The sequence below is a fragment of the Citrus clementina genome, unplaced genomic scaffold (genome assembly GCF_000493195.1).
Source record: "Citrus clementina cultivar Clemenules unplaced genomic scaffold, Citrus_clementina_v1.0 scaffold_9, whole genome shotgun sequence".
Taxonomy (NCBI): Eukaryota; Viridiplantae; Streptophyta; class Magnoliopsida; order Sapindales; family Rutaceae; genus Citrus; species Citrus x clementina.
In genome coordinates this window covers 3,663,540-3,690,498 of record NW_006261964.1, presented here as the reverse complement: position 1 = coordinate 3,690,498, position 26,959 = coordinate 3,663,540, and the positions used below count along the sequence as shown (strand labels likewise).

At 36.4% G+C, this 26,959-nt stretch overlaps 4 protein-coding genes across 9 annotated transcripts in view; 1 reads left to right on the top strand and 3 right to left on the bottom strand.

Annotated features, from left to right (window-relative positions):
* Positions 1-1,430, bottom strand: part of LOC18032434 (FRIGIDA-like protein 4a) — a 3,660-nt gene extending 2,230 nt beyond the window's left edge. The window contains exon 1 of the mRNA XM_006419873.2: positions 539-1,430. Within this exon, the coding sequence (XP_006419936.2) occupies positions 539-1,430 (892 nt within the window). The remainder of the gene's footprint in view (positions 1-538) is intronic.
* Positions 1,431-5,928: 4,498 nt separating this feature from the next.
* LOC18031539 lies at positions 5,929-15,403 on the bottom strand. The gene is made up of 4 exons (XM_006419871.2): positions 14,322-15,403; positions 9,222-9,529; positions 6,391-6,765; positions 5,929-6,289 (listed from the first exon to the last, which is right to left on the bottom strand). The coding sequence occupies exons 1-3, from the start codon at positions 15,068-15,070 to the stop codon at positions 6,410-6,412; spliced, it is 1,413 nt and encodes a 470-aa protein (XP_006419934.2). The 5' UTR covers positions 15,071-15,403; the 3' UTR covers positions 5,929-6,289; positions 6,391-6,409.
* A 400-nt stretch (positions 15,404-15,803) lies between these two features.
* On the bottom strand, positions 15,804-18,629 carry LOC18031743 (40S ribosomal protein S18). The gene is made up of 4 exons (XM_006419868.2): positions 18,449-18,629; positions 18,156-18,316; positions 17,602-17,790; positions 15,804-16,244 (listed from the first exon to the last, which is right to left on the bottom strand). Exons 1-4 carry the CDS (start codon positions 18,449-18,451, stop codon positions 16,139-16,141), a joined length of 459 nt encoding a protein of 152 aa, XP_006419931.1. The 5' UTR covers positions 18,452-18,629; the 3' UTR covers positions 15,804-16,138.
* A 2,288-nt stretch (positions 18,630-20,917) lies between these two features.
* LOC18032340 (photosystem II D1 precursor processing protein PSB27-H2, chloroplastic) lies at positions 20,918-26,886 on the top strand. Of its 6 annotated transcripts, none has more exons than XM_024190048.1 (4): positions 20,918-21,208; positions 25,934-26,424; positions 26,526-26,612; positions 26,726-26,886. In XM_024190048.1, the coding sequence occupies exons 1-4, from the start codon at positions 21,124-21,126 to the stop codon at positions 26,765-26,767; spliced, it is 705 nt and encodes a 234-aa protein (XP_024045816.1). In that variant the 5' UTR covers positions 20,918-21,123; the 3' UTR covers positions 26,768-26,886. The 6 variants fall into 6 exon arrangements, with proteins under 6 accessions (XP_024045816.1, XP_024045854.1, XP_006419930.2 ...); XM_024190124.1 differs by adding an exon at positions 21,315-21,980 and having other exon boundaries at positions 21,118-21,208; positions 26,012-26,424; positions 26,526-26,886; XM_024190006.1 differs by adding an exon at positions 21,315-21,980 and having other exon boundaries at positions 21,118-21,208; positions 26,526-26,886.
* The last annotated feature ends 73 nt before the right edge of the window (positions 26,887-26,959 follow it).

Below are 26,959 nucleotides of genomic sequence, written 5' to 3'. Positions count from 1 at the left end.
CAGTCTAAATAGAAGGGATGCGTTTTACATACTATGTTTTGTACTAAGGGGGGGGGGGGGGGGGGGGGGGGGGGTTTGCGTTGGAACAAAAGATTATATGCACTACTAATTCCGAACTTACATTGTCGGAAACAAAGTTACAAGAAAATACCCACACCCAATTGCTGATGCATAATAAAGCAGCATGCCAAAACATACAAGCTAAAACAATCAACTGATACCATAATTACACATATACACAGACCATACTTGACCTAGAAACTCATTATGCTCTATCTCTAAACACAAACTGTTTATTTTCTACAAGCAAACAACAAATGCAGACAACATTTGTCAGGAGCTAACATTGTGACAAAAACTTAATATCCCGAAATAACTGACAGTAACCTCACAAATTAGGTTATACAAAATCTGTGACATTGTTAACCCATCAGCGATCAAAGAAGTCTACTTGATGTTTCTACTTTGTCATCTTCATCGCCCAAAATTAGTTAAATTTCTAAACAGAAGCCTAACAAACAGAATATAGCTGACATACCAGGCATCTTATCACCCAAACCAAGCGAAACAGCAAGCTTAGGCATCTGCTTCCGCCACGCAGAACCCACCACGAGCTTCCTATACAAGTCCACATCCTCCTTCTTAACGATCCCAAACGTGACCAAAAGCTGCAAGAACGTATGGACATCCGGCGTCTTCACATTCTCAATCCCTCCTCTCTCCTCCAGACTCGCCTTCCACCTCTCCGCAATCTCCTTCGCCTTCTCCTTAACACTCGGTGTCACCAACATCCTCATTTTCCCAATCACCGGGTCCACCATCACCGGTATCAAACTCTCCAACACCAACACACACGCCCACCCCAAGTCATTCCCGCTCTTGTCACTCCTCTTATCCACCGGAAACACCTCCGATATCGCCTCCATAACAAACTTAGCAGGATCCACGCACTCACTTAACGCCGCCGGCAACGCATTCCTCAACTCCTCAATTTCCTTCTTTTTTGTTACAACAAACTTCCAGAACCCCCTCGCCTCCATTTTCAAACAATAACTCATCAGAATCATCAACAACCCGTCTCCGTCATCCACCTCGCCGTCGCCGAGCTCCTGCCCCCGCGAGATAGAATTCAGCGTCGCCTCGGTCCGGTCCTCGAGTTTCTCCATTGCGATCTCCACGCTGCCGTCGATGGTCACCTCGCGCTTCTTTAGAACGTCCAATGACGCTTTCGTCTGAGTGTCCAGGGTTTGGATTTTGTGCCTGAGCGCAGCTGATTTCTTCTGGAGGTTTTGCTCGAGAGAAGTGAAGTGATCGGAGAGCTCTTTCCAGAGGAGTGTGCAGCTGGTCATCAACGAGGTCTGGCGCTGGAACTCGTCGAAACTCAGCGGATTCAACTCACTTAACTCGCCTGGATCGGGGATCGACCCCATGGTTTTCGAGTTAAGTTTGCTACTCGTTTGGTGAGTTCAGTAAAGCCGAGTTAAAAGAAAGTAAAGTAGTCCGATATTTGAAACCGAACCCTAAAGAAATGAACGAGAAAAGAGGGGCTGAATTATATGATGGTGGAGTTCAGTAGAAAACAAAAACAAGCTTGCTGACGTGGACGGTTGTTGGAATACCACGTATGAAGGCGACTGTAAAGGATGTGGTCCGCGCTGGATTCTAGAGTGAGCCGGGGGTGCGTAGGATAAGGAAGGTGGGGGCGGGGGGGGGGGGGGTTAAAGGTAGGTGGGGATGATGATGATGATGTAAGATAAGGCAGTGTTTGGATGGAGTGGGAAACTTGCTTTTCCCGGAAACCGAAGTGAGATCGTAAGAGGAAAAAAGCAGAGAGAGAGAGAGAGAGAGAGGGGGCGAGGAAAAGCTGGGAAAAGTGGAGGGTTGGGTGTGGGGTGGGCCAGGCCCACTGTGACCACCACATGGGTAGAGTCACATAAAGTAAGACATTTCCAGACATATTATTTTAAAATACGCGAGAAATAAAAATATTTTATTGATTGTATTGTCACTGTACAGACTGCAGGAGAAGTGAAGATGATGGACACTGACGAACAGCACTGAGTTGATCAGGCATGCCGCATGCGTGTATCCCGTTGTTTGGTAAAAGCAAGATCTAAAAGAGCATGTCTGCCCGTATATTGGCGGAGCTTCTGTTACAGCAAATAACTGTAAAGCTGACTACAAAATGAGAACTTATGACGTGGCATGCTTGGGCTGTTATTCAAGAATATTATCTGTAGTAGGAGAATTAAATTGATTGTATGCATGTGTTTCTTGCTCGGTTCATCGCATGATTTCTTCTAATGATAACACATCATGTATACGTGATATTAAAATCTCCTTGCCACGTGAGAGACGTTCAAACTTCGACGTATACTTTTGTCGTCGAATTAAACACCACCTAGAACTTAAATACGCAACTCTGGGTTCCTATTTTGTCAACGTACTTTAATTGCTTTTTAGCATTTACATCCCTAAAAATGTTTTGAGACAATAATATTGGGGACCATCCGGGAGGTTGGGCCTATGACACGTAAATATTAAAGAACCCCACTTTAATGTGTTGACATTTGGAGGTTGAGGGAGATTAGAATTCAATCATACAAGTTTGTTAATAGTTAATAGTTTCTATCTTGGATTGAGAAGTTTGAATCAAGCATCCAACAATTTTCAAAATAGGCAATGATTCCATGCATGTATAATTTGACTCGCTAACAAAGGTTTAGTTGAAACTAAGCCTCAAAAATTGAAATCCTTTTAAAGTATGGTGCTTGGGTCCACGTTAGGCCATAATTATTGAGCGGAGCTGAATGTGAGATTAAAGGGGGGTGATTTGCTTATGTTTAAAAACAAGACATAAATAGGCAAATAGATGGTGCCAAATTGGCAGCGTTCATGCAACAGGAGGCAAACAAAAGCAACCATAAAATGAAAGCTAAGGGGGGCCAACTCACGATGGGTCTTGTTGAGGTTTTAAATGAACCTGGAACAGATGACACGAGCGAGAGTGTGGCGTCAACTGATTAACAGTCAATAATATTAGGGTATGATAATATCCAAAATAAGAATAACTGGGACTTGTAATTGTAAGTTGTTGGGCCAGAGAAACTTGACAAGATGTGCGACAAACGTAGGCAGACATCTGATCGTGCTCAAGTTGGTCATGTAAATACGTATCACGTATGCTTGTTGGTGATCGGGATGCTTACCTCGTTCACGGTAGCGGCCGACACTTTTGTTATTACTAAGCTAGCAAGGTAATCAAGCTCTACTAATTCAAAGATTCCATATTTGACTTGCAAAACTACTCAAGAGTGCAGAGAACAAGGGTCACTTCCAGCGTCCTCTCCATTGAAAAATCTCAAATTTTCTAAATTTTTCGTTACTCAACCCCCGAATTGTGTCGACAACAGAAACTTGAGTGTAAAGTAAAAACTAAGAGGACGCACCAACCAACATTGAATTTTGCGTGTGTGTGTCCATATATATCGCAGACTTTCACTAACATAAAAACATATTTAAACATAATCAGGCTGGATAATTATTACATAAAAACAAGACCTAAAGTCATATTACTAGGAAAAAGAAAATCCAAAATTCTGCTCATGAACCCATGTCCACGATGGTAAATTTCCCAGCAACCAAAGGCTGATCAGTGCGATTGTGTCAAATCCCAACAGTAAGGTATCCAAAGTTCTCACACTGTGTAAAGTTATTAACTTTAATCCCCGCAGACAATGAGTGAGAAAAATAGGAGCAGACAAGCTTCCCACAGGGCATCTTCAGGCTTGGATTGCCACGAGAACCAAGACCAACAGTAGAACAATAAAATATAAAAAGACCGTAAAATATTTAAAGAAGATAAGATGGGCATGCGACATGCAAAGTGAACTGGATCACATGAAGATAGAGGACGTGTCCGCAAAAATTCTTTCCGTACTGCTGAGCCTGGTTAAAGAAACAAACATCTCACATTCGCAACATGCGATATTGATCATCATTAGTATTTCTGGCCCACGCCAGAAGCCACCGCACAATATAAGGGCAGAAACAGGTCTCAACGGTGTTCAATTCAAGGTATTAATACTATTTTCAACAACCCAGTGAGTCAGTGGCATCTCCTAGACCTTTTCCACTTGTTTGTAACATTAGCCTCTTATAATTATATTACAATTTGGGATCCAGCTATGGTACAACTATGGTACCATACCACAGCTACACCCATTTATTAGATTCAGCTATGGTGACAACTGGAGACGGGATCTAATAGTTAGGTGTAGCTGTGATACGGTACTACAGTTGCACCGTAGTTTTCCCTTACAATTTATTTTCAACATTGAGTAATGTTCTACTGTACAAGTGTGATTTTAACTCCTATCAAAAGATTGTCACATCCTTGCGGATTGAACATCAATTCATATCAAATTCATGATTTTGTGTATTATAAATTTTTAATCTAATTCAATTAACAAATTGGTAAAATTCAATCCAAATCCAATTTATATGTCTGCGAATCGAATGCGGATTTGACCAAATCCATATCCAATCTATCATTTTATAGATTAGTTTGCGGATTAAAAATTTTTAATCATGTCCTATCCACGAACTAACTAAATAAAAAAAATAATATAAAAATAATTTTACTACGATCAAATTCAAAATCAAATAAGATTTTAATAAATTAATTGTTTAAATAAACTTAAAAAATACATTCAAAGTTTCAAAATATAACACACCAAAAAAAAAATCTCATTTATTTACATTAGCACATAAAAATTAACTGCTAAGGAAATATATATTTTTATTTAATTATTTTTATTTTATATTATTATCAGCTAAGACACAATATGATGTTAATATAACTATATTTTAACTTATTTATTAATAAGCATAATGCCATATTTACAAGTTTAATTTTTTATTAAATAATTTTTTTACTTTTTTGTGAATTTACAAATTTTAGTAAATTTACATAAATAAATCCCCATATCCAATCTATTGACTACAAATTTTTTAATTTCCAATTCAATCTACCAATTTTTAAATTTTTACGGATCGAATTTTTACGAATCAAACAGATTGAGCAGACCAAATTGGATTATTAACACCCCCACTGAAAATGTAGCAATTCTCATCTAATAATTGAGTATCCATTTCCAATATTTTGATTATATCTTCTTATACTCTCCATCCCCCTCAAAATTACTTGAGATGGAAATCTCTATCAATGTCGAGTTCCCAAATAAATGATACTTTTATTTTTCAAATTTGATTTAATAGTCTTCAAGTAAAAATGTAAAATCCTATTACTAACACAAAAACATCAAAATAAAATAAAGTAGTTAAAATTATTTCCATCAAACTAATTCAATGTCATCGAAATTGCATGATAATCTACGAAAATAAAGCAAAAGTAGCACTTCAAAATTAAACATATCCATAAAATTCGCATGGTATAAATATCTATCAACAAAATTATCTTTTCCCTTTTTTAAGGGTTTATATTAGCTGTTATTTATATTATTCTTATAAATATTATGATATTTTGTTTATTTACATTCATAGCATTATAATTCAAATTTTAATTGTATTTACTAAAATTTTTAGAAAAAGTAAAATAAAAATAAAAGTTTAAAAATACCAATGAGGAGGACATGGGGATTTCACCAAATTCTCATCCTCTCCTTACTAAAATATTGAGTGTTATCCCGTCACTTCCCCAAATAAAAAATTTAGTACGAAGTTATCTATAGACCCTTCCCGAATGAAGAAAATTACTCGAGGCCCCTTTACTGGGGATTTATATCATCCCCACTAAGAATCCATTATGCTCAGTCTCAGTCTAAACTGTCCTAACCAACCATCTTAACGTACAACACAGTTTCCTGCTCTGAGTGTGAAGAACCTCTCACCAATTATTAGTCAACATACGGCATAAGGCAGCACAGAAGTCAGCCTCTTTTATTCTGATATTTACAGCAATTGGTTTCTAGTAAATTTTGAGCTTCACTGGAGCAAACACATGGGGTCTGCTCAACGAACTCAAATCTAAACACTACCTGATGGTAAAAGTATGGAAAAGAAAGTACGAGAGTGACGAATCACTGAATCAGCACTGTTGAAATAAGATCAACAGTCAAGGAACACATGATCTGACCAACATGACCTGAAGTCAATAAGTTGTATGATAAATGGTGTAACACTGTAACATTAGTGGTTTAACCGGAGGATGCTCCCCTCTTAAATACTGTTAGCAATCAAACAACATGAATACCCATTGTCTTCCACACTATCAAAAGGGGGAAAGAAAAAAAGAAAAGGGAAAAAAATGAGGATTAGTGATTCATGGACTAAATAAAAATACAAACGTTAAGGTACACTATAATTTACCTTGTAACATACACATAATCTACTTTGATGCTTTGATTTCCCTCCGGCTCTCAATCACAGCCTTTTTCCTGGTCTCAAAATCTACCTTGTCCAGATCAGAAGCAGTTCCAATATATCCGTATAAGATCCTCTTTTTCTCCCCAGTTCTCTGATCTACTGTCACAAGACTTGGATTGTTCTCATCATCCTTGCCTAATGACAAGGGCTGCACACGGGCCCAAACCTTGCGCCCACGACTGTCCTTCTCAAAGTACTCTGCCAACCGCACGGCATCCTTCAACCCAGATTGGTCACCAGCAAACTTTACTAGAGTTATGCCCAGATGACCTTCTCTTCCATACAAAGATTTTGACTTGCCAGTCCCAAAACCAAGATCTAAGGACACATAAAAAAGAATCAATACAAGTGAAAATAACTTGTATGAAATTGAGAACACAACAAAACCCATCAGAATTATCATGGATAGAGATGCATTTATAAGGTTTCTCATAATAATATGCACCAGACACTAATTGTCACATAGGATCAGCTTTGGAAGTAACTGGTGAGAAGTCACAGAGGCCCAAAAGGAAAAAACCCATCTCCTGTAACCATAGAAGACGCAGAAGAAATTAAATGTGACTCGACTGTTTAGAATCAATCAAACATATATGAGTGAGTGAGTGAGAGAGAGAGATGCAAATATCCAACAGCTGCAGTTAAACGGAAGAGGAACATGAAATATCCTGCCAGTTTCATTATAGTTTGAGATTCAGAATTCCACAACAAAGAGGCAATCATATTTTTAACATGGCGACTTTGGAGATAACTTTACAAACAATACGAGATCAAAGAAACCATAAAAGAATCATCAAATTATACTATGGTGCTCCATAATCCATTCAATAATTGGAGAGAACCTACCGTCAGAAATAAAAGCCACACAATTGGATAAACACAAAAAAGAAAAAACAAGTGATAACAAAGATAACGTAACATGACAGAGAACTTCCCATCCACAAACACCAATAAATAAAGCAGTTGGTTAGCTGCAGTTCAAAATGTGGTTCTGCCAGCTCATAATCAAAGAATATATAAAAGGCCATAACTCGCATGTGCCTGTATTAAAGTTCACCATTGTAGTAGGTCTTCTCAAAGATAAGTGTCATGATAGAGTTATGCAAAAACTCTAAGCACTCAACAAATTAGTAGTCTGAAAAAATGATGATAATTTTCGGCTATCTTTGAATCCCAAAATATGGCATGTGAATTCCAACATCAAGATAGTATCATCCTAATATGATGCATGTAGGTCAATCCCAGCCCAAATCAAGAAATTCAAGAAGCGGCTGAATATTTGTGTTGAATTGGGATAATTGCCATGTGCCAAAAAGGTTTACGTCGCTGATCCTACTAATCATTGATGAATTCAGTTGAGATTGGTTGTTTGTCACTATAAGCTCCACAGGTCAAAACTGAGGCACAATTGGCAACAGCACCAGTACTTTATAACTTGCTAAATTCATGACTCTTCAGATATAATGTATGAGAAAGTAGAACCTGCATGAAATCACCTAAGAGACAGAGAATGAATCAGCTTGAACCAGCATGCACGTATGTCTGACTTTTTTACCATGCAACAAAAGAACACTTTAAATGATCAACAGGCAATCAAATTACCTGAGAAAACAGAAAGCCGTGTAACACTATGTTATGGGTGATAGCACCTGGAGTTTCTAAAAGCCTTATTTTCAGAGAACCAGACTACATAAATTATCAGCAGTAGCACAGTGATACCAATAACTCTATTAACAGAAAGGAAATTTGTAGGGCAGACTGGAGCAGATCGAATGACTTCAGTATAAAATAAACTAACAGACGGAACAAAAAATGTCATGTGAAAACTTAATACTTTTACACCTAGGTACAGAGCACTTACTAGTGACTCATTATCATAAGCACTACTAGAGCTGCACCATAGTAGAACAGTCGTAAACACAACCATAATGATCAGAAACAAATAAGCAGATAAAACAAAAAATATAGGTAATGAATAGTATTCAAGAGCTCCAGATGTAGGTAATGAATGGTATTCAAGAGCTCCAAGAGCAGTAAAGGTACTACAAAAATCACATTTAGAATGAAACTTAACCTAGAGAAGCAAATCTAGATCAAACTTTCAAAAAGAATGCCTTGGCTCCCCAAGTCCATCAAGAAAGCACCAGTCTCGATTTCAGTCTCTGATCAATCCTGGCTAACAAGTTGGCAGTCCTAACAGCCTATCAGGAGAGGGAACCAAGCAGAATTTCTTGCATTTGCTTATATTACTTATTTCCATCATGATTCAACATATATGAACTCCCCAGTAAGTTGACAAAAAGTTAAGAATTCTCCTATCCCAACTTTAAAGACTCTAGTATATTATTTATTTATTTTCTTTTACGAAGGAAGGTGGGAAGGGAAAAAAACCCTTAAACCTCGTGGCATGCACGGAATATGTACTAAGGTACAAATCAAACTCACCCTCATAGCACTTGTCGCTAGATTTCTCCCTCATACATCAAAAGCTTATTTCAGATAAGTAGTGGGTCTTTACCAAAGAAGTGATGATTAGGAAAAATTCATCAAAAATGATATTCAGTGATGGTTGTTCAAAGAGATGGCACATATACTTTCAAACATGTGGTATTACCAATAAGGGTTGGCTTAATATTGTAATTGTATTAAAGAGAATCCAACACCAGCGGCTTCTGAAACTATAAAGGACAACACCTTAAGAGGAACCTAGAACTAACACATAAAAAGTGATATGTACACAGCAGGAATAATGGAAAACAAGGGTTGCACAATACCTCTTATTGTTTTATCCATTGCTTTGTTTCCCAATCCTTCCATTCGTCCATCTTTACCTTTCCCTGTAAGTGTATTATGAATTATCACCACAGGTGGCCACATAATCAGATCATCCTGATTCGCTGCCGCTTCATCAGGAGGTAAAAACTTATAGGCTTTTGAGTTATCAGGAGGCTTTGAGTAGTTCCATCCCATTAATACACAAAGAGCTTTGTGTAAGCCCAAGTGATCTACACGCAAGTCAGCATTATCTGAGTTGTAGGTGTGCATTATCAGGCCATGCATATCGGAGAAGTCTTTAGAAGACCTGTAATTTTGCATATCAAAGGCATTGAAAATGATGATTCAGGCATTTCTCAGACAGCACCGCCGGCCTACATGTTGGAACTAAAATGGCAGCAAAGACAATGCATATATACCAGTTTGAGGGTATATTCTAAGGCATACATAGATAGGAAAGGCATAATATGTACATTACAGCCACCTAGAAATCAAAAATTATCATCATGCAAGCAACTCTACAAGTTGCAGTAAAGGAAAAACTGAACCATCGCATCAAATTATTATGTTGTGCAACATTTGGATAAGACCAACTTGTCTTCTAAGACATTTGAAATGGAAATTCACTCCACTGAGTTCAAGAAATAAGTCAAGATTTGGAAGCCATCTCATCCTGAAAGAACAGAAAAGCTACGTTTTCCAGTGGCAATAAGCCAATAACAAAGAATAGGCAAAGTATGATCTACCAGCAGATGCATGAGCTATATGAATACAAAATATAGAATATTTAAAAAAAAAAAAAGAATTGCTTCTTGATATGTAAAATGCAACAAAAGTGCATGTCTGTTCTAAATATAGCATATTAGTGCTAAAATGAGAAAGTGGAAACTAAAATGATCAGGTAAGAAGAAAAGCAAACTTCAGTGTAAGCTCTACTGACGTATTACTAATGGAACGGATGTGTCTTAAAAAAATAGCAATATCAAAGAAAGAAAAGTGGATGCTCCAGGTTTGCAATATGCTTGATCGAGGATAATGAAACAGGTTTCAGGTCTGATTTTGCTGTTTTCACATGATATAGCATAAAGCTGAATGAGAAAGTGGAAACGAAAATGATTAGGTATTAATTTCTATAAGAGGCAACGGTGGAATTCAACAAGAAGAGAAGAAAAGAAACATTTTAACAAAGCGAACAACCACAAGGATATCAACTGAGCAAGGAAAATGACCTGCGGTTCAAAAGGCAATCACATCCAATAAGCAAGATTGGAAGAATATGCCAACCAACAAAAAAGATAATCTGCTCCTCAAGATAAATGGTGGGGGAAAAAATTAACCTAAATGGAAGAAATAACTGTAATGGAAGAAATTACCATATCTCTGTAGTTACAACTATGAAGTGAATAGAAAACCAGAAGAGGCATAAAATTACTACAAGTAAACAACTAAATAATTACTGTATCAATATGGAAAACTAAGGAACATTCTGATTATACGAAGCATAACTGTGCTTAGCAAAATATTTATTATGCAAAACAGTGAATCATGGGCCAACGGCCCATATTTTTTCCAGTGAATTATCGATATCATTTCTCTTCATGACCCATATCCTTTTCCCATTTTAACTATATTCTCACCCTGCCGCCAAACAAGTGACCTTATCCATATCAATGCAACTTTCAGACTTCATTGCTCATAAAGAGACTATATCAAATAGCATAAAGCTAACATGACACTCCTCTAAATCTGGTTCCCTACAATAATCATTCAAAATAGTAACCATTTGATACCTTGTTGCCACCAAATTTCACTATCATCTCCTTGAACTTTGCAATTCACCTTTGCTCTAGAACTCAACAAAATTAATGAGAGATTATAGTTCGTGTCTCTCATGATAACATTTAAGGTAATAGCATTGGGGACAAAACAAACAAGCCACACTAAAGGGTAAAAATCAAATTTTAAACGCAGTAGAAAGCATATACAGCATTTAAAAATAAGCTGTTGAACTTCTAACATGTTTACACTATTGGAGAAACTCCCAGGTCAGCCCAAATACCACCTGTGAATAAGGTAAATGATATTCAAACATAGTGAACCTTTCATTTACCCAAGCATATGGGAGCTCCACTTCACAGTAATGAACAGTGAAGGTATTGTCCATGACAGTGACTCTCATAATCTACAGAAACTAAATGCAATAAAAACAGAAAGGTCACTCAAGAAATTTAAAACACACACACACACAGAGTCCTCTTAAGCGGGCACCCACTCCCACCCCTCTCCTCTAACCCCCCCCCCCCGGCAGATTTGCTATTAAACGATATGGTGTGTTGGTGTTTTTATCATTTTTTATCAATTAACTGATATGCCATATGATATAATAGCAAATCCGCACGGAAAATTAAAAAAAAAAAAGGCATCTGCACCTGAGAATTATTGTGCACGTGTGTGTGTCTGTGTGTGAAATAAAAATTAAACTTCTATATGCATAATTAAGTTAAAAGCACAGTAAAGAAGTGTGTGTCGGCCACTGTGTGTGCACAGAAGTGCAATCTCAATAGCATAAGCAAACACAACAGAGCAACAATTATTCATCAAAATCCTGCTGCTAAATGTACTACATTGATAATAAATTAGAGCAGTAAGAAAGAAATCAAACAAGTAAGACTACTTGGGTCAGCAACTTTGTAGTTACAAAATGTCAAATCAACATCAGAAATGAGAGTCGGCCCTCAAAATAAAGCACACCCAAAAAACTGCACCCAAGAACTTCATGTTTATAAAGAAAACAAAGCACCAAGTCATTCGAAGGTACTGAATAGGCCTTATACGGCTATAAACTTCTGTTTATAACCACAAAAATTACCAGGATCTAGCAAAACTAACTTTAAGGTGGTTCATTGAAAGGACTACCATTAATAAAGTTTCCACAGAAAACCTTAGAATATATACATCTGATGTACTAGGATAGCTTAAAGGAAAATAACAACACAAGCAAGAACCAGTTCAGTGTTCGGCATGATTAATAATCTCAAACTTTCAGGCCTTAACTGGCTGATAGTCCTATCAGACAGGTTTTGCAAGGAAGTTATAAGGGAACTACAATTTCCCTTCACCTAGCCTAGCATGAAAGTAATCAAGTCCAGAACTAAAACAAATACAAACTGCGTACAGCAGCAGCCAGAAATAACCGAAAACAGCATTAAAACTTGAAAAGATTTTTAAAAAAAATTCTCCAGAAAATGAGAGAGAAGGAGCAACACAGTGAATATGAATAGCACAATATTCCATGCGTCAGAATGCGCCAAAACCACAAGATGAAAAAGAACATCTGCAGAGTAATGCCACAACTACAACGCTAAGGGTCCGTTTGGGATTAAGATTGGGTAGTTGTAGCTTAAAAGATACAATATTAAAGTGTTTGGTAAACGCTAGCTGCTGTAGCTTGAAACCTATGTTGATATGATTTTTCACTTGTATAGTAAAAATCCTATTATATCTTTAATAATTTTGCTAAAATTATTATTTAAAAATTATATATACCGTATACTATTAACTTTTGTTTCATAACTACAGCTTTTTTTCCACAGCAGAAAGCTACAGCTCCTCAATCCCAAACAGGACTAAAGACCTCAACTGCCATAGAACAAATTCACAATATCTTGGCAAGCATAAACCCCAATACTGACATACCATATAAATGCCCTCTTAATTCTACTTAACCATCTGACACAGGAACTACCCAGCTCTACATCCCACTAAACCATCTGACAGAGGAACTACCCTCTACTTCTAGAAAGCCCTCAATCATCTCCAAACAAATCATGCCCAAGGTAAAGCGCTCTACACATATCTTCCTTGAGCCCAACAGACTGGAGTCCACAGACTGAGAGTTCTGTGCAAATTCATCATAAATCCACAGACCATAAAACAAGAAATTGAGGCACTGCAGGTAGCCCCCATAAAGGATGCAAAGACACGCACAAAAGCACTTTGGAAAGAATTTTCAAAAGGCCAAAAGTATACAACCAAAACAAAGTCTTAATATATCAAGTAAACAAGTAGACATATCAGCTTTCTATTTCAGATTTCTATGAGTAAAAATCAGAGAAAAGCTACAAATTATTTGGGGGAGGGGGATGAGAGCAGACATTTTTTCACGTTCCAGACATTGATTTAAACTCAAACTATTGAAAAGAGTATTATAAAAGTAGTAAATTCTCTTTAATTTCCAAAATATAAGTTCCCAAATCAACTAATTCTCAACTAAAGCTGTAAGAACAATGATAAGCATATAATATTTACATATTTTACCCTTAACCTACTGAGTTAATTAGACAAAATTTTCGAAGAACATGCCCAGAAATAGACAGCAGAAAACCAGACTCCCTTCCTCTTCACCTTAAAGATTATACATCTCCAAACCCATGTCATTTAGATCCTTCAGAACTGAAAAGTAGCCGATAAACACATGCAAAACAAAACGCCGCCATCAACCAGTGAAGAAAACCACTAGACTTCCTATATAACAAGAAGAAACATTAAACCTCTACAAAAAGTTCTCATTTTGCTTCTTACTATATATCTAGCTGTCCTGTCTATTTCTAAAAGCAATCTTGAATAAGACAAGCACCGCCACTTATCAAGCTTGAGAAACATGAAAAAAATAAAATAAAATAAAAATAGGACTTCAATTTCAACTATATGGAGAAAGAAAAGTCTAATGCTCTACAACTGACATAAACACTGCAACTTCATGTCTATGCTATTCCAACAAACGCAGGTACTAAACAACCAAAAAAACAAAAAACCCAGTTTCACACTTTTGAAACAAGCCTATCCAAGAAATGGACAATAGGAAAAAAGGGCAAATTCAAATATATACTATCACATTTCACACAAACTGGCACCTCATTCACCTAACCACTCAGCAAAAAGAAAAGAACAATTTTTTCTGTTCCATAACAATCAAATATGTCAAAGTAATAGAATTGCTCACAAGTATATCAAAAGTAATGAAAACCAACAAAATTCCAACACAAAAAAGAAAAAAGAAAAAAAAATAAAGAATCACAATGGTCTTATATTGGTCAAACCTGCGACAAGCGATACATTGAAGCCGTCCTTGCTTCCCATCCTCCACCAAGTAACTCTTCCTCAGTGCCACATTCTCATTAATAACCTTAACAAAATGCAAAAACACCTTCTTCAGCATGGCGTGATCAACTTCATCATATTTATGCTTCACCACACTCGGACCAACAGCACCTGGAGTGGTCCTCATGTACTTAGCGGCCCTCGTTTCTTCATCAAAATGTCCGCTGGTCCCCACTAGCCTATCCCTGCTGGAATTCGCACGAGACATAAGATGTTGCAGTTCCTTCTCCTCATCCACGCCGAACTTCCTCTTCATCGGCCCCGGCCCATTGATATACTCCCGACGGTCGCGAAACCCTGCCGCTTCAGGACTAAAATGAAATTCAGGCCGTAAAAGGCTGTTGTGACGGGGAGTGAAGTCGTAATCGGGCGGAAGGGCGAAGTATGACCGAACGCTGCCGTCAGCTAGGACGATGGTGCGGCGTTCGAGCATGTGGAAGCCGTAGGCTGGTGGTGGTGGTGGTGGTTCGGAATAGGGGAGTGGAGGTCCGTGTGAAGAGAAAGAAGGGTGGGTCGGGGCGGGTAGGGATTTGGGCTGGGCCGGGCTGGGCTTATTGGGGGAGGGTTTCGGTTTCTGGTCGGAAGGAGGGTTTTTGGGTGATTCCCAGCGGGATTTGCGATAGGAGGAAAGGGCGGAAGAAGGAGGAGGTTTATGAGATGAAGATTTTGGGTGATTGCCGCCGGCCATTCCCCGGGATTTGAATAGAATTTAGGGTTTTGGATGCAGAGTAGCTTGTGATGTTACTTGTTACTCTGGTGTGAGTTGGAACTAGTAGGATACGATGTCGGCTCCGTCGCTCCTGGGCTTGGCCATTGGCGGAAAGAGATTCTGTTTACGTGTTTCCATTTTTGTCTATTTATATAATTACTTTTTTGTTCATCTCATCACCGCATCGTCCATTTTTTTATCAAGCTCATGCAATTTATCGTGTGCCTTCTTCTCATTGCCTCGTCAGGATTCTCTCGTGATCTAATCTCCTTTTGAATGAATATATATGTGATATCTGATCCTTTTATAAACAAATATACATGTGGTGAAAAAATTAAAACTTATCTATACAAACATCTTAAAAAACTAATGAGAGCTCAAATTAGAAGAAGATACCCTTCCCCCCCCCCCCCCCCCCCTTTTAACTTCCCTCCCACTTCTCTCTCTTTTCACCCCAGCGTTACTTTAGTACTTCACATTTTCACCCCAACGTTACTTTAGTACTTCACATTTTGCGTTTTAATAGATCCACAGTACTACTGACCAAATCCGAAAGATTTAACAATTCGGATCCATCATGGATAGTTTTGCACAACGATGCAAATTGTTATATTCGCAGTCCAAAAAACAAAAAATATAATATTGAAGTAATTTCATACTAGCTTTTGTTACTTTCATCCAAATATCTCATTCACACACAGTCAGTTTCACAACTGTAAGAAATGGAGTTCTCGATTACAATAAGAACATCCCATCATCCTACATAAATTCTCAAGCAAGCTTTGGTAGCATATAATGCATTCAACTCTCTAGAATATAGAATTCTCAACTGAAATATTACCCTCCTGATTAAATAAAACATGGATGACTTTTTAATCACAATATCAAATGGAATTCCTTTCAATGCAGTCAAAAAGACAACCTAAGAAAATAAACTGAAGAAAATTATCAAAAACAATTCTTCTACAAGACAGACATACTGAACGATGCAAAACTAACATGTAAACAAAACTTGCAGCTTGATGAACCAATAGGAGACGACAAAACTCAACGCTTCTTGGAGACACCAACGGTCTTTCCCCTGCGTCCAGTAGTCTTGGTGTGCTGTCCACGAACTCTAAGACCCCAGTAGTGTCGTAGACCACGGTGGTTTCTGCAAATTGAAAACAAAATTTATCATTCACCATTGGGCGGTTCAATAAATAAGCACACCACTGATGCAAAAATATGGAATGTACACGAAGATTTGGATAAATAAGCATTTAAGGCTTCAGCGGTGATGGAAAGGTTATATAATTCAATAATGCTTCATTTTTCGCGAAGATTAAAGAGAATATAGTTGCATTTGGAAACTGCACTACTCACACTTGTGCCCAATCATCATATTATTTTGATCTACTAAACATTTAGTTCGAATAAAGGTCAAATTTTGGATAACAGCTAACAATAGTCACCTGCACTTTGGAAACCAAAATCATACAAAGTGTTGGTCCAGAAAAAAGCCTCTTATTCTTAAAATTCATCTCTCTCAAAACAAACAAACCCAGATGTGAAGTTGTTAGTTGACAAAAGGTATTACCTTCACCCATTCTGGGAGAATTTGGTTTGAAGTTTTAAGATTTTTGTTTAGAGAGAAGCAAATGAAATGCATACTAAATATTTGTTAATGGATCAGACGTGAAATTGTTATTAAATCAAACTTAGCAACTTTGTAACTTTTTCATATGATGTTGTATCTACTATTTTGGCAATACCAAACGCACTTTGGGAACCTTCTCCTAGTAGCTATTATTTATTATTATTACAAGTTCTGATATATTTATATATATATATAGAGAGAGAGAGAGAGACCTGCTCACAAGTAACTAAGCCTTATTATTTATTTACTGGTTTGTGAGATTTCTTATCGTGCTATACTGATTTCCATCTATCAGTGAACAAAGAAAAATACAAGTTCAACACACACACCAAAAAAAAAAAAAATTCTCGGCTAAGAGCATCTCACTAAGTCAGGTAAAATCAATAATAAATCCTAAAGATAAAAATAATAATAATAACAACGGCTAGAAGAAGATTTCTAAGGTGAGTTCGGTATTGCCAAAATATCATATACAACATTGTATGAAAAAGTAATAAAGCTGCTAAGCTTATTTAACAGCATTTTCACATCCAATCATATATTTAGTATCATTTGATTCTCTCGAAACAAAAATCTTAAAACTTCGAACCAAATTCTTCCAAAATCAGTGAAAATCATACAAAGTATCGTCTTCCAGCAAAATCCCTAGTTTTCTAACCTTAACTTTTAGAAACAGATAGCCTGCCTAGTCAAAAATACTGCTGGTACATACATGACTTTACAAACAGATTATAACACAAGTAATAACGGATAATCAAGTTTGCAAATTAATCAATAAGAGATGGGAAACTAATAAATACGAAATGTAACTTTTGTTTTTATACAAAGTTTACAACGATATAACTACAAAAGAAGAACAACTAAACCATACCTGATCTTCTTCAAGCGCTCAAGATCATCCCTAAGCTTCATGTCCAATGCATTAGACACGACCTGGGAGTACCTCCCATCCTTGTAATCCTTTTGCCTGTTAAGAAACCAGTCTGGGATCTTAAACTGGCGTGGATTTGCCACAACCACCATCAGTTGGTCAAGCTCAGCGGCAGAGAGCTCACCAGCTCTAGAGAAGACAACATAAACCAAAATTCAGCAAAGTCAAACAAACAGAAAACACAAGCTCAACACAACAATCCAAGAAAAAGAAACAATGAAAAGCTCATCTAAAATGCAATTGAGAGGTTCAAAATAACAAATGAATAAACTAGCAATAAGTACAATAGAGCGTGTTACTACATACATAATTAAGATCCAATTCTTATTCTACTAAATTGCAATCAAAACAAAAGATTGAGATTCCAATAGAGACATCCTTATTAAAGTACCCAGCCATTACCAGCTAAACAGAACAAATCTATTAACCAACTAAACCCGAAGAGTACAAAAGAAGCAAAAAAATAAATAAATATAAAAAATATTAATAGGAACCTTTTGTTCATGTCGACATCAGCTTTCTTGCAGACAATATTGGCCAAACGGCGACCGATACCCTTAATGGATGTGAGAGCAAACATGATCTTTTGTTTCCCATCAACATTCGTGTTCAGAACACGAAGAATGTGTTGAAAATCCTCGTTGGCTACCAGAGACTGCACACAAAGTTTCACATTCACAACATTAATATAAATCCATTAATAAACCCAGAAAAAAAATATTAAAAAGAAAAAAATAAGTTTTTAGTTGATACTGTTAAATGGGTGCGCTGAGTAACAAGTACTGACCATGGCTGGAGATGTTCGTTTCTCTTTTTTCCTTTATGGTTGACTTTTGTGCCTTCGCCTTCTCCGGAGGTGAGTGTAAATGGAGGTATGATGTTGGTTATAAAGGGTGGCCTTCCAAACTCTGAAGGCCAAACCCTAGAGAGGGCGAATTAATTAGCATTGAGTTGAAGCACGTGTTGATCTGTGCGAGCGTGCGACAGAGCTTGTGCTAGTCGGTTCTATGATGAACAGATAACACGGTGCGTCCGATTTATGGCGCGTTTAGTTATGCGATTTAAGAATTAGAATTTAGAATGGGAATAATTGATAATATAAAATGAGAATAAGAATGAATGTGCTTATTATTATTATTAAGAAGATATCAATAAATTTCTAGGAAATGGTTTTACAGGATTCAATCGTCTTATCGTGAAATATTATTGAGAAATAAGAATTCATGTTATCAAAAGATTTTTTGCAGTTATTTCTAATATAGAATGAGTCAATCGTTTACTTCGGTATCTTATTGAACAAAAGCGGTAATATTCTTCTTCCATTGATCAATAATTTTAGATTCTTCTTGCTTTGATCAAGAATTTTGATTTTTGGAAAGTACTTGATTATCCAATAATCACAATTATTATAATAAATAATAATAATAAAAATGGCAATAATTAACTTATGACATTTTACTCATTTAGATATTTAGATAAAGTAAACACATCAATGTGAAATTGTGAATATAGCTAATTCCAAATCAAATTTCGATTCTTACATTCTTATAATTCAAGTAAATAATTTATTCTTATTCTTGTTCTTGATTCTCATTACTACTCTTTTCAATTCCAACTCATTTCGATTATCAATTGACGAATATACCATTAATGAATTGAAAGCTTCTACTAGTGATCATAATTTGTGATTTTTTTAAGTCAAATTACTTATGAATATTTTTTTCAATATTACAATTCGAAAGTTTTCAGATCTTGTCAAATAGAACTACTACATTTATGTTGGAATGAAAATTTAAACTCGTGATAAATGGGATATTTCTATTTTCTAAAATTTTCAAGTGTTATTTGTGTGTGCATGTGTCTATATATATATATATACACGAGTGATGATACAGTCACAAATTCTTGTACAAGTTTATTTTGTACAAATTGATGTGATATTAATTCATTAGCTGAATGAAAATATAAAATAATATAAATAAATCATGTGGGTTAAGAGATATTTAATTCAACCAATAAATTAATGTCACATCAATTTATATAAAATAAATTTGTACAAAAATTTATGGCTATATCATTATTCTATATACATAGAAAGAGAGAGAGTGTGAGGGAGGAGATCAGTAACCTCGTAAAAAAACTTTTAATTTTATACTTATTAATATTTATTAAACTTGAGATGAATTAACCAATGAGATTTACTGAAATTAGATATTTAAGAATTTATAATATTTTCCCTTTCGGTGTAGAACCCACTCTAAATCTTTTTCCCCAGTATTTTCTCTCTTCGTTTGTTGTGCTCTCTCTCTCTCTCTCTCTCTCTCCCTTTCTTCTCTTATCCCTTTGTTGTTCTCTCTCTCTATACTCTTTATCATACATGAAAACTTAGTAATACTGTAAGGGGAATAATGAATAGAATAAAACCTCGAATTTACTATTTCGTAAGAAGCACATCAAAATTAGATCGGTAAAAGTCTCGAAGATTTGGTCCCATGGCCATGAATTCAATGATGACATAGGTGGAGCATTTTCTTTCGTTTTTAAAACTAAAAAGAGAATTATGAGATGAATTTAGGGAGAGTAAAATATTTTTTGTAATTGAGAGAAAAAAAAAAAAAAGAGTTAGAGATTAAAAAACAAGAGAACAGAAGAGAGCACGACAAAGGGTGAGATAAAATACCGTGGAGAAAGATTTGGAGTGAAGTCCACATGAAAGAGATAAAATATTAAAAAATCTTAAATATCTAATTTTAATAAATCTTATCCATTAATTCATCTAGATATTAATAAGAATAAACTAAAGGTACTTTTAGGAGCTGCTAATATGCCCCGTGTGTGTGTATATATTGGTTTATTACCCTACTAATAAATTTTTGTAATCTATACGATGTTAATCAATTAAATAACAATTTAAAAAAAAATACTTAGGATTACTTATTACCCATCTCAACTACTATTCTTATTTAAAAAAAACGCAAGAGTAATATTATAATTCTTGAGTAAAATCTAATTATTTTTATTGGCACTCATTTTCATTAGATGATTTGTTTCGTAATTTGTCAAATAATTTAGTGTTTACTTCACTTATTCAATAGATTATTTATAAATACCTCGAGCGATTGAGATAATGATTAGAAAGTGTTCGAACGGTTACCCCAAACGGCGTCATCCCTAACGGGAGAAAACAAGTCCACACCAAAGTTAAAGGGGGTGATTATGCAATATAGTTGAATTATAAGTACGCAAATAAAAAATATCGTACTCCTGGAAAATGCACAAAATGCCTCACGCGTCCATTCGGATAAAATCATCAAAATTATAATCTCTTGTAACTTTCTGTCTTCTGAGGGTGAGAGCAGCAGCGTTGAAGCAGACCGCGGATGTTTCTTAGAGTGCAGTTTGGGTATTGCTGATGGATAAACTTGGTTATTAGGTACAAGCAAGACAAGAACCAGAACAAGAATGGCTATAACAATTGTAGCAGCAAAGACGGATCCCATTTGTGTTTCGAGTATCGCGAAGAAAATTCTGAAAGCTAACTCTGAGTGTAAGTGATGAAAACTTTTCCTGAATCTTTTGGTTTTTGTTTTTTGTTTTTTGTTTTTTTTATTAATTTCCTGCTGTCTGCTTATTTCATATGTTCATATGCATAGCTGCTTGTTGCGTTGCCTCGTTTCCAAGTTCCTTGAGTTCTCCTCAACATTAGCCTCTCTTGCCTTATTTTATACAGATATTTGCTCGTTACGATGAGTAACACTGTACTCATGTAGCTTGGGACACAAAGAAAAATGCTAAATGCCAAAAGAAAGAAGGAAAGACTATAGAAACGACTGCATGTTTTATATCCCTTTTTTTCTTTTACTTTTGGCCACTAGTAGCATTAAAAGAATAGTAAAGAAGTCAAATTTAAGCCTTATCCGTGCTAAAAAAATAGAGTAGTGCTAAAGAGCTAAAGAAATGAGAACCACGAGGGAAACGGCAGCAGTTTCGCTTTTCATTTCTTTAACTAATTTAAATAATAAAAAAAATAAAAAATAAATAAAGAAATGGAATAACGATATAATGAAATCCAAAACTTATCCTCTAACCAAGCTTCCTCATCCACTCCTCTCTCTCCTCACGGCAAAGCACCATCATCATTCACGGCGAGCGCTTTTTCCGTCGCTCCTCCTCCTCACGGTCTCTCCTACTCACAGAAAGCACCCTTTCCGTCTCTCCTCCTCACAGAAAAGCAGCACCGTTTATGTCTCTCTCCTCTATTACGGGCTCACGGCAAAGCAGCACTCTCCCTCTCTCTCGGCTCTCTTGGCAAACATTAAGTAAGCAAAATCGTGTTTTTTTTCAACTTGTTATTTTTTTTGTACTTTCCTTGTATTTTCTCGGCAAACAATAAATAAATGTCATAAACAATGCAAGATATGATAAACTTCCGTGATTTTGTGTAATAAGCTTCTGGAATTTATTTTTTATTTTTTTGACATTTCTTTTGCAGGTTCGAAACTAATTGAAAAACAATTGATTGATGTTCTAATTTTTGTTTTGACATTTCTGTGAAAGATTTAGTTTTTGGTAGGTGTGGGTGTGTTGGATTTGTATAATATCATTCCAACTCAGGCCCTTAACATCCATTAGTATTCTTATCAGATCCAGAATGCAAAGTGTTGGGTGAGTGTCATTCATCTGCACTGCAACTTTTTCAGGAAAATTTTCCCAATTCACAGGCTCCCCTAATCTCCCTTCATACCGTACAATGATATCTTGAATGGAGGCAGAGCATAGAGTATATTGTTGCTTCAACCGAAGAGTCTTTCTTGCTATGTATTCATCCCCAGGATATAATACATAGCAAATCTAAACACAACAAAAGTTTTTCAGTCCACATAGCATACTCGTACCAGTACAAATGTGGAAAAAGAAGCACATGGATTCATTTATTATCCATGCTTTCTCAACATTTGTGATAGCTGCATATGCTTTAGCATGATCTCCTGTATTGAAAGCATGTAAATCAAAGTCTTCTGCAGCAACTTTGGTAGACCAAAGGCGAAGGTTTGATGTGGTTTTAGTTTTATATCCGGGAATTGGGACATCATAGGCAACATCCATCACATTTTCTCCTCCAACCTATTTTTTACGTCCATCTGGCCCTAGAATGACTTCACCATAGAATTCCATGGGATATGACACATCATTTGTAACAATTTCTCAAGGACTGCCAATCTGCAAAGAGATACTTCAATTATTGGACATATTGCCAATCTGCTACAAATAAAATAACTAGTTCTACTAATAATAAGAATTATAAACCCAACCTCGAGCCAACTTTCTGCAACTTCTTCCTGACCATCTTTAGTGATGAGTTGTTTAAACAAGCCATATTTGTATCTAAGTCCATATCCCATGCTGGGTAATTAAGTGTAGCCAAAGAGTCCAAAAAGCAGGAAGCAAGCCTTTCTAAGCCTCCATTTCCAACTGCAGCTTCCAGTTCCTTCAGTAATCAAATGACAAGTTTAGAAGAAAATCCCCTAAACTCACAAAGTAAGACGTCAACTTCTCTGATTGTATGATCAATTGACAGCTATAGATTCACAAATGCACTTGTAATTAATTCTGAAAATTATTTTTGGAGCAGAGTATAGCAAAATTATCTGACCTGCCTAGCTACATCTTCTAAATTGTGACCCAACTTTCTTAAAGCCTCTGTCCATGAGACCCCGACAACTCCAAATTACCTATTGCATTTAATAGTGCTCTACCCTGCAACAATATCTTACCATAATGATAACATTAGCTGGAAAGAATGCAAATCAAGAGTGCTGCTTTGCCTTGAGCCCCTGACAGAGGAGAGAGACGAAAACAATGCTGTTTTGCCGTGAGGAGGAGAGACAGAGGAGAGCGGAAAGGGTGTTTTGCCGTGAGTAAGAGAGACCGTGAGGAGGAGGAGAGACGGAAAGAGCGCTTTGCCGTGAACGAGAATGAGTGCTTTGCGGTGAGGAGAGAGGAGTGGATGAGGAAGCTTGGCTAGAGGATAAGCTTTGGATTTCATTCTGGCGTTATCCCATTTCTTTAGTCATTTTTTTTTATTGTTTAAATTAGCTAGAGAAATGGGAAGCGTAACGGCAGCAATTGCTGCTGTTTCTCTCGTGCTTCTCTCATTTCTCTAACTCTTTAGCATTTTCCAAAAAAATATAACCCGAGCGCAAGATCTGCATCACATTCACTTTGTTAAAGAAAGAAAAAAAAGCGGCCATTTAGTGACGAACAAAGCCGCCAGTGGCACCAGCCAACAACGACAATGTTGACAACAGAGGAAATTGTTGTTGGTTAATTGATAAGTTTCCCTTTCCCATTAGATTTAAATAAATTAGTTTATGGATTTTTTTATTTATTTAAATTGTTAGAATTTTTTTTAAAAAAAAATTTAAATTGCTAGAAACTGAATGTATTAAACTTTTACTGGACAAAAATTTTGGAAACTTGTGTAATTACTTATTCTTAATACAAATGTTAATTATTTTGTAGGAATTGAGAATTTAGAAAATGAGCATACATTTGAAGGGTTACAAGAAATAGGAGCTAACAATGTGTTTGAAAATGTGCAACCGAAAAAATATGAGTTAACTTTTGGGATGTTATTTGATAGTTATAAGGAAATCTTTGTGTTTTACAAAGACTACAGTAAAGAAGAGAGGTTTCCTGTGAAGGTGCAAACTAGTAAGAAAGGGAGCAATGACTATCAAGGGGATAAGTCGTCGTTGGTGTGGTTGTTGTTGGCCGGTGCTACCGGCGGCTCCATTCATCACAAAATGGCCTTTTCTTTTCTTTTTTCCTTAACTAATGCACAAATCTCGCTTTTGGGTGGGGGGGGGGGGGGGTTGCTATGTGAGAATAATGTTTTTTAGTATTGATAAGGCTCAAATTTCTTGTTTTTTGGCCTTTTTAAAATTATTTTGCTGCTACTAATAGCCAAAAGTAAGAGAGAGAAGGTGGCGTGAAACGGCAGCCATGCTGCCGTTTTTGTCGTCCTTCTCTATTTATTTTGGCCATTTAGCATTTTCCTTTGTATCCCAGCTATATGAGCAATAATGTGCTCGCTAGAAGAATTGCGGTTTCGCATGTGAAGGAAAGCTTTATTTACTTTTAGATAAGGATATCTAGGTAGCATCTTCTTTTTCATGGTTGCCTATAAGAGCAGACTAATTCTGAAAACTGTTGATATCTCTCGTTTTAGGTTTTTCATTTAGTTGATTATCTGGTAATGGGTAATATGGTGTTTCTTGGCATGTAGTAACCAATAAGTTCTCTCGTATGTGCCACTAGCTCCCATCTAAGAGTCGTCTAGACTATCTGTGGCAAGTCCTTATCTCCAGGAGGCAGGATTAGTTATGTACATGACAATCACATGTGGAGAAAAAGTCTTTGCTCCTTGTTTCTCCAAAAATATTTCATCTTAAATGAGGATATAGAATTAAAGTACTAACCAATTATTAATCGGCACCTTATTATTGCATTGATTAATATAGATGTGTCCCCTTGATATTAAACTATGTAATTATAGACATTGTTAAACATAATATTAAATTTGTGAAGAACCAAAAAGAAATGAAGATGGCTATTTCAGCAAAGGATTGCTAGGCGAATAGCTAATGCCATCTGTGCATTTTCAAAGCTAGTGGCCAGAACAGAGAGAATCTCTAATTGTTGTAGCAGGCCAAGCAATACCATTAAGCATAGTACTAGAGAATCTATCAGACGGAAGACTTGAAACAGAGATGTCAATAATTGTTAGAAGTAGTCTACATAAACTACAAAGACGAAAATGCTGACTGATGCGATTATTTAACAGGGAATGAAGCACTCCTTGTTAACAAATGCAATCCGTCTGGGATACTATAATAGGGCAAATGGCTAATCTGAAATCAGTCCAGCTTTAATTTTAGCCTTCAATGAACTTTTTCCAGATCTATATTAGGTAGGAATGAACAGTAAAAATAAGAACAAGAATGTTCAAATAGAAAAGAACAACACAAAATAAGTTAACCGTTGAGCGAGAGATGCATTATGAGGACCATTGTGGCCTGTGAATACTGAGATTTAGCTTAGAATCCTGGCTGTTGTGACCGAATTTATGTTTTGATCTTTATCATTCAATAATTTATAGGGTTGTTTGTTTAATGGAAGTTCAGCTTATTAACGAGAGAAGACTGCTATTTCTTTAACCTAGTTCATTTGCTTTTTTTCCAAAACTACATAATTGCATTTTTTGTTTCAGCATCTTTATGTACTTCCTTCCTAATGCTGTCCTTCATCAACCTTTTCTGTTTCTTCACTGCTTCCCTGTGGAAAGCAGATAAACTGCATTCGAGGACTCATGTTGCTCTGCCTCCTGTAGAGGCTGCATCAAGTCGCCGACATGTTATATCTTGTAGTAGTACTGCATTGGTCGCTATTCTGACTTTCAACTGCGGCTTAGCTCCTTTACCAGTTCAAGCTGAAGATATGTCAAATGGCCAAGATGAAAAAGAGGAAGGAGTTGTTGGAGCCATCAAATCACTTTTTGATCCAAATGAGAAAACGAAATCTGGGAAAGTTCTGCCAAAGGCTTACTTGAAATCAGCAAGAGAGTTGGTGAAGACACTGCGGGAGTCACTAAAGGAAGATCCTAAGGATATCGCTAACTTTAGGCGCAATGCAGATTCAGCAAAGGAGTCTATTCGAGACTATTTGAGCAATTGGAGGGGACAAAAGACGGTGGCTGGTGAGGTATGTATATTTGGCTAACTTGTATGACTTCGAAGCACTCGTAATAACTCGTATGTTTTATGGGGTTGGTTCCATATGAGTTACTTGTACCTCATTTGCAGGAATCGTACGTTGAGCTAGAGAAAGCAATTAGATCCTTGGCTAGCTTCTACTCCAAGGCAGGCCCATCTGCTCCACTTCCAGGAGAGGTTAAATCTGAAATATTAAATGATTTAGATACTGCTGAAAAATTTTTGTAATTGCCTTCCCATCTTAACCTTGATGTATATCATTTTAATTTGCTTGTGCATGTGTATTTCAGAAATCCAGGCTGCTTTCTTTCCATGCCTTTTTCCTTAACTGAAAACTATAACAGTAAGGACAAAAATCCATATTCAATTCTACCTTTTGTTCCACATTCACATCACGCCGTCACACCAACCAACCGTGAGGTCGAGGATTGCTTTGAGGTTTAATGCAGCATTATTTGATTTACATAGTCCCGAGTGTCTGTCAAGTTAAAGATGCCAAATTCTTCAAAACGTTGCAGTCCCGA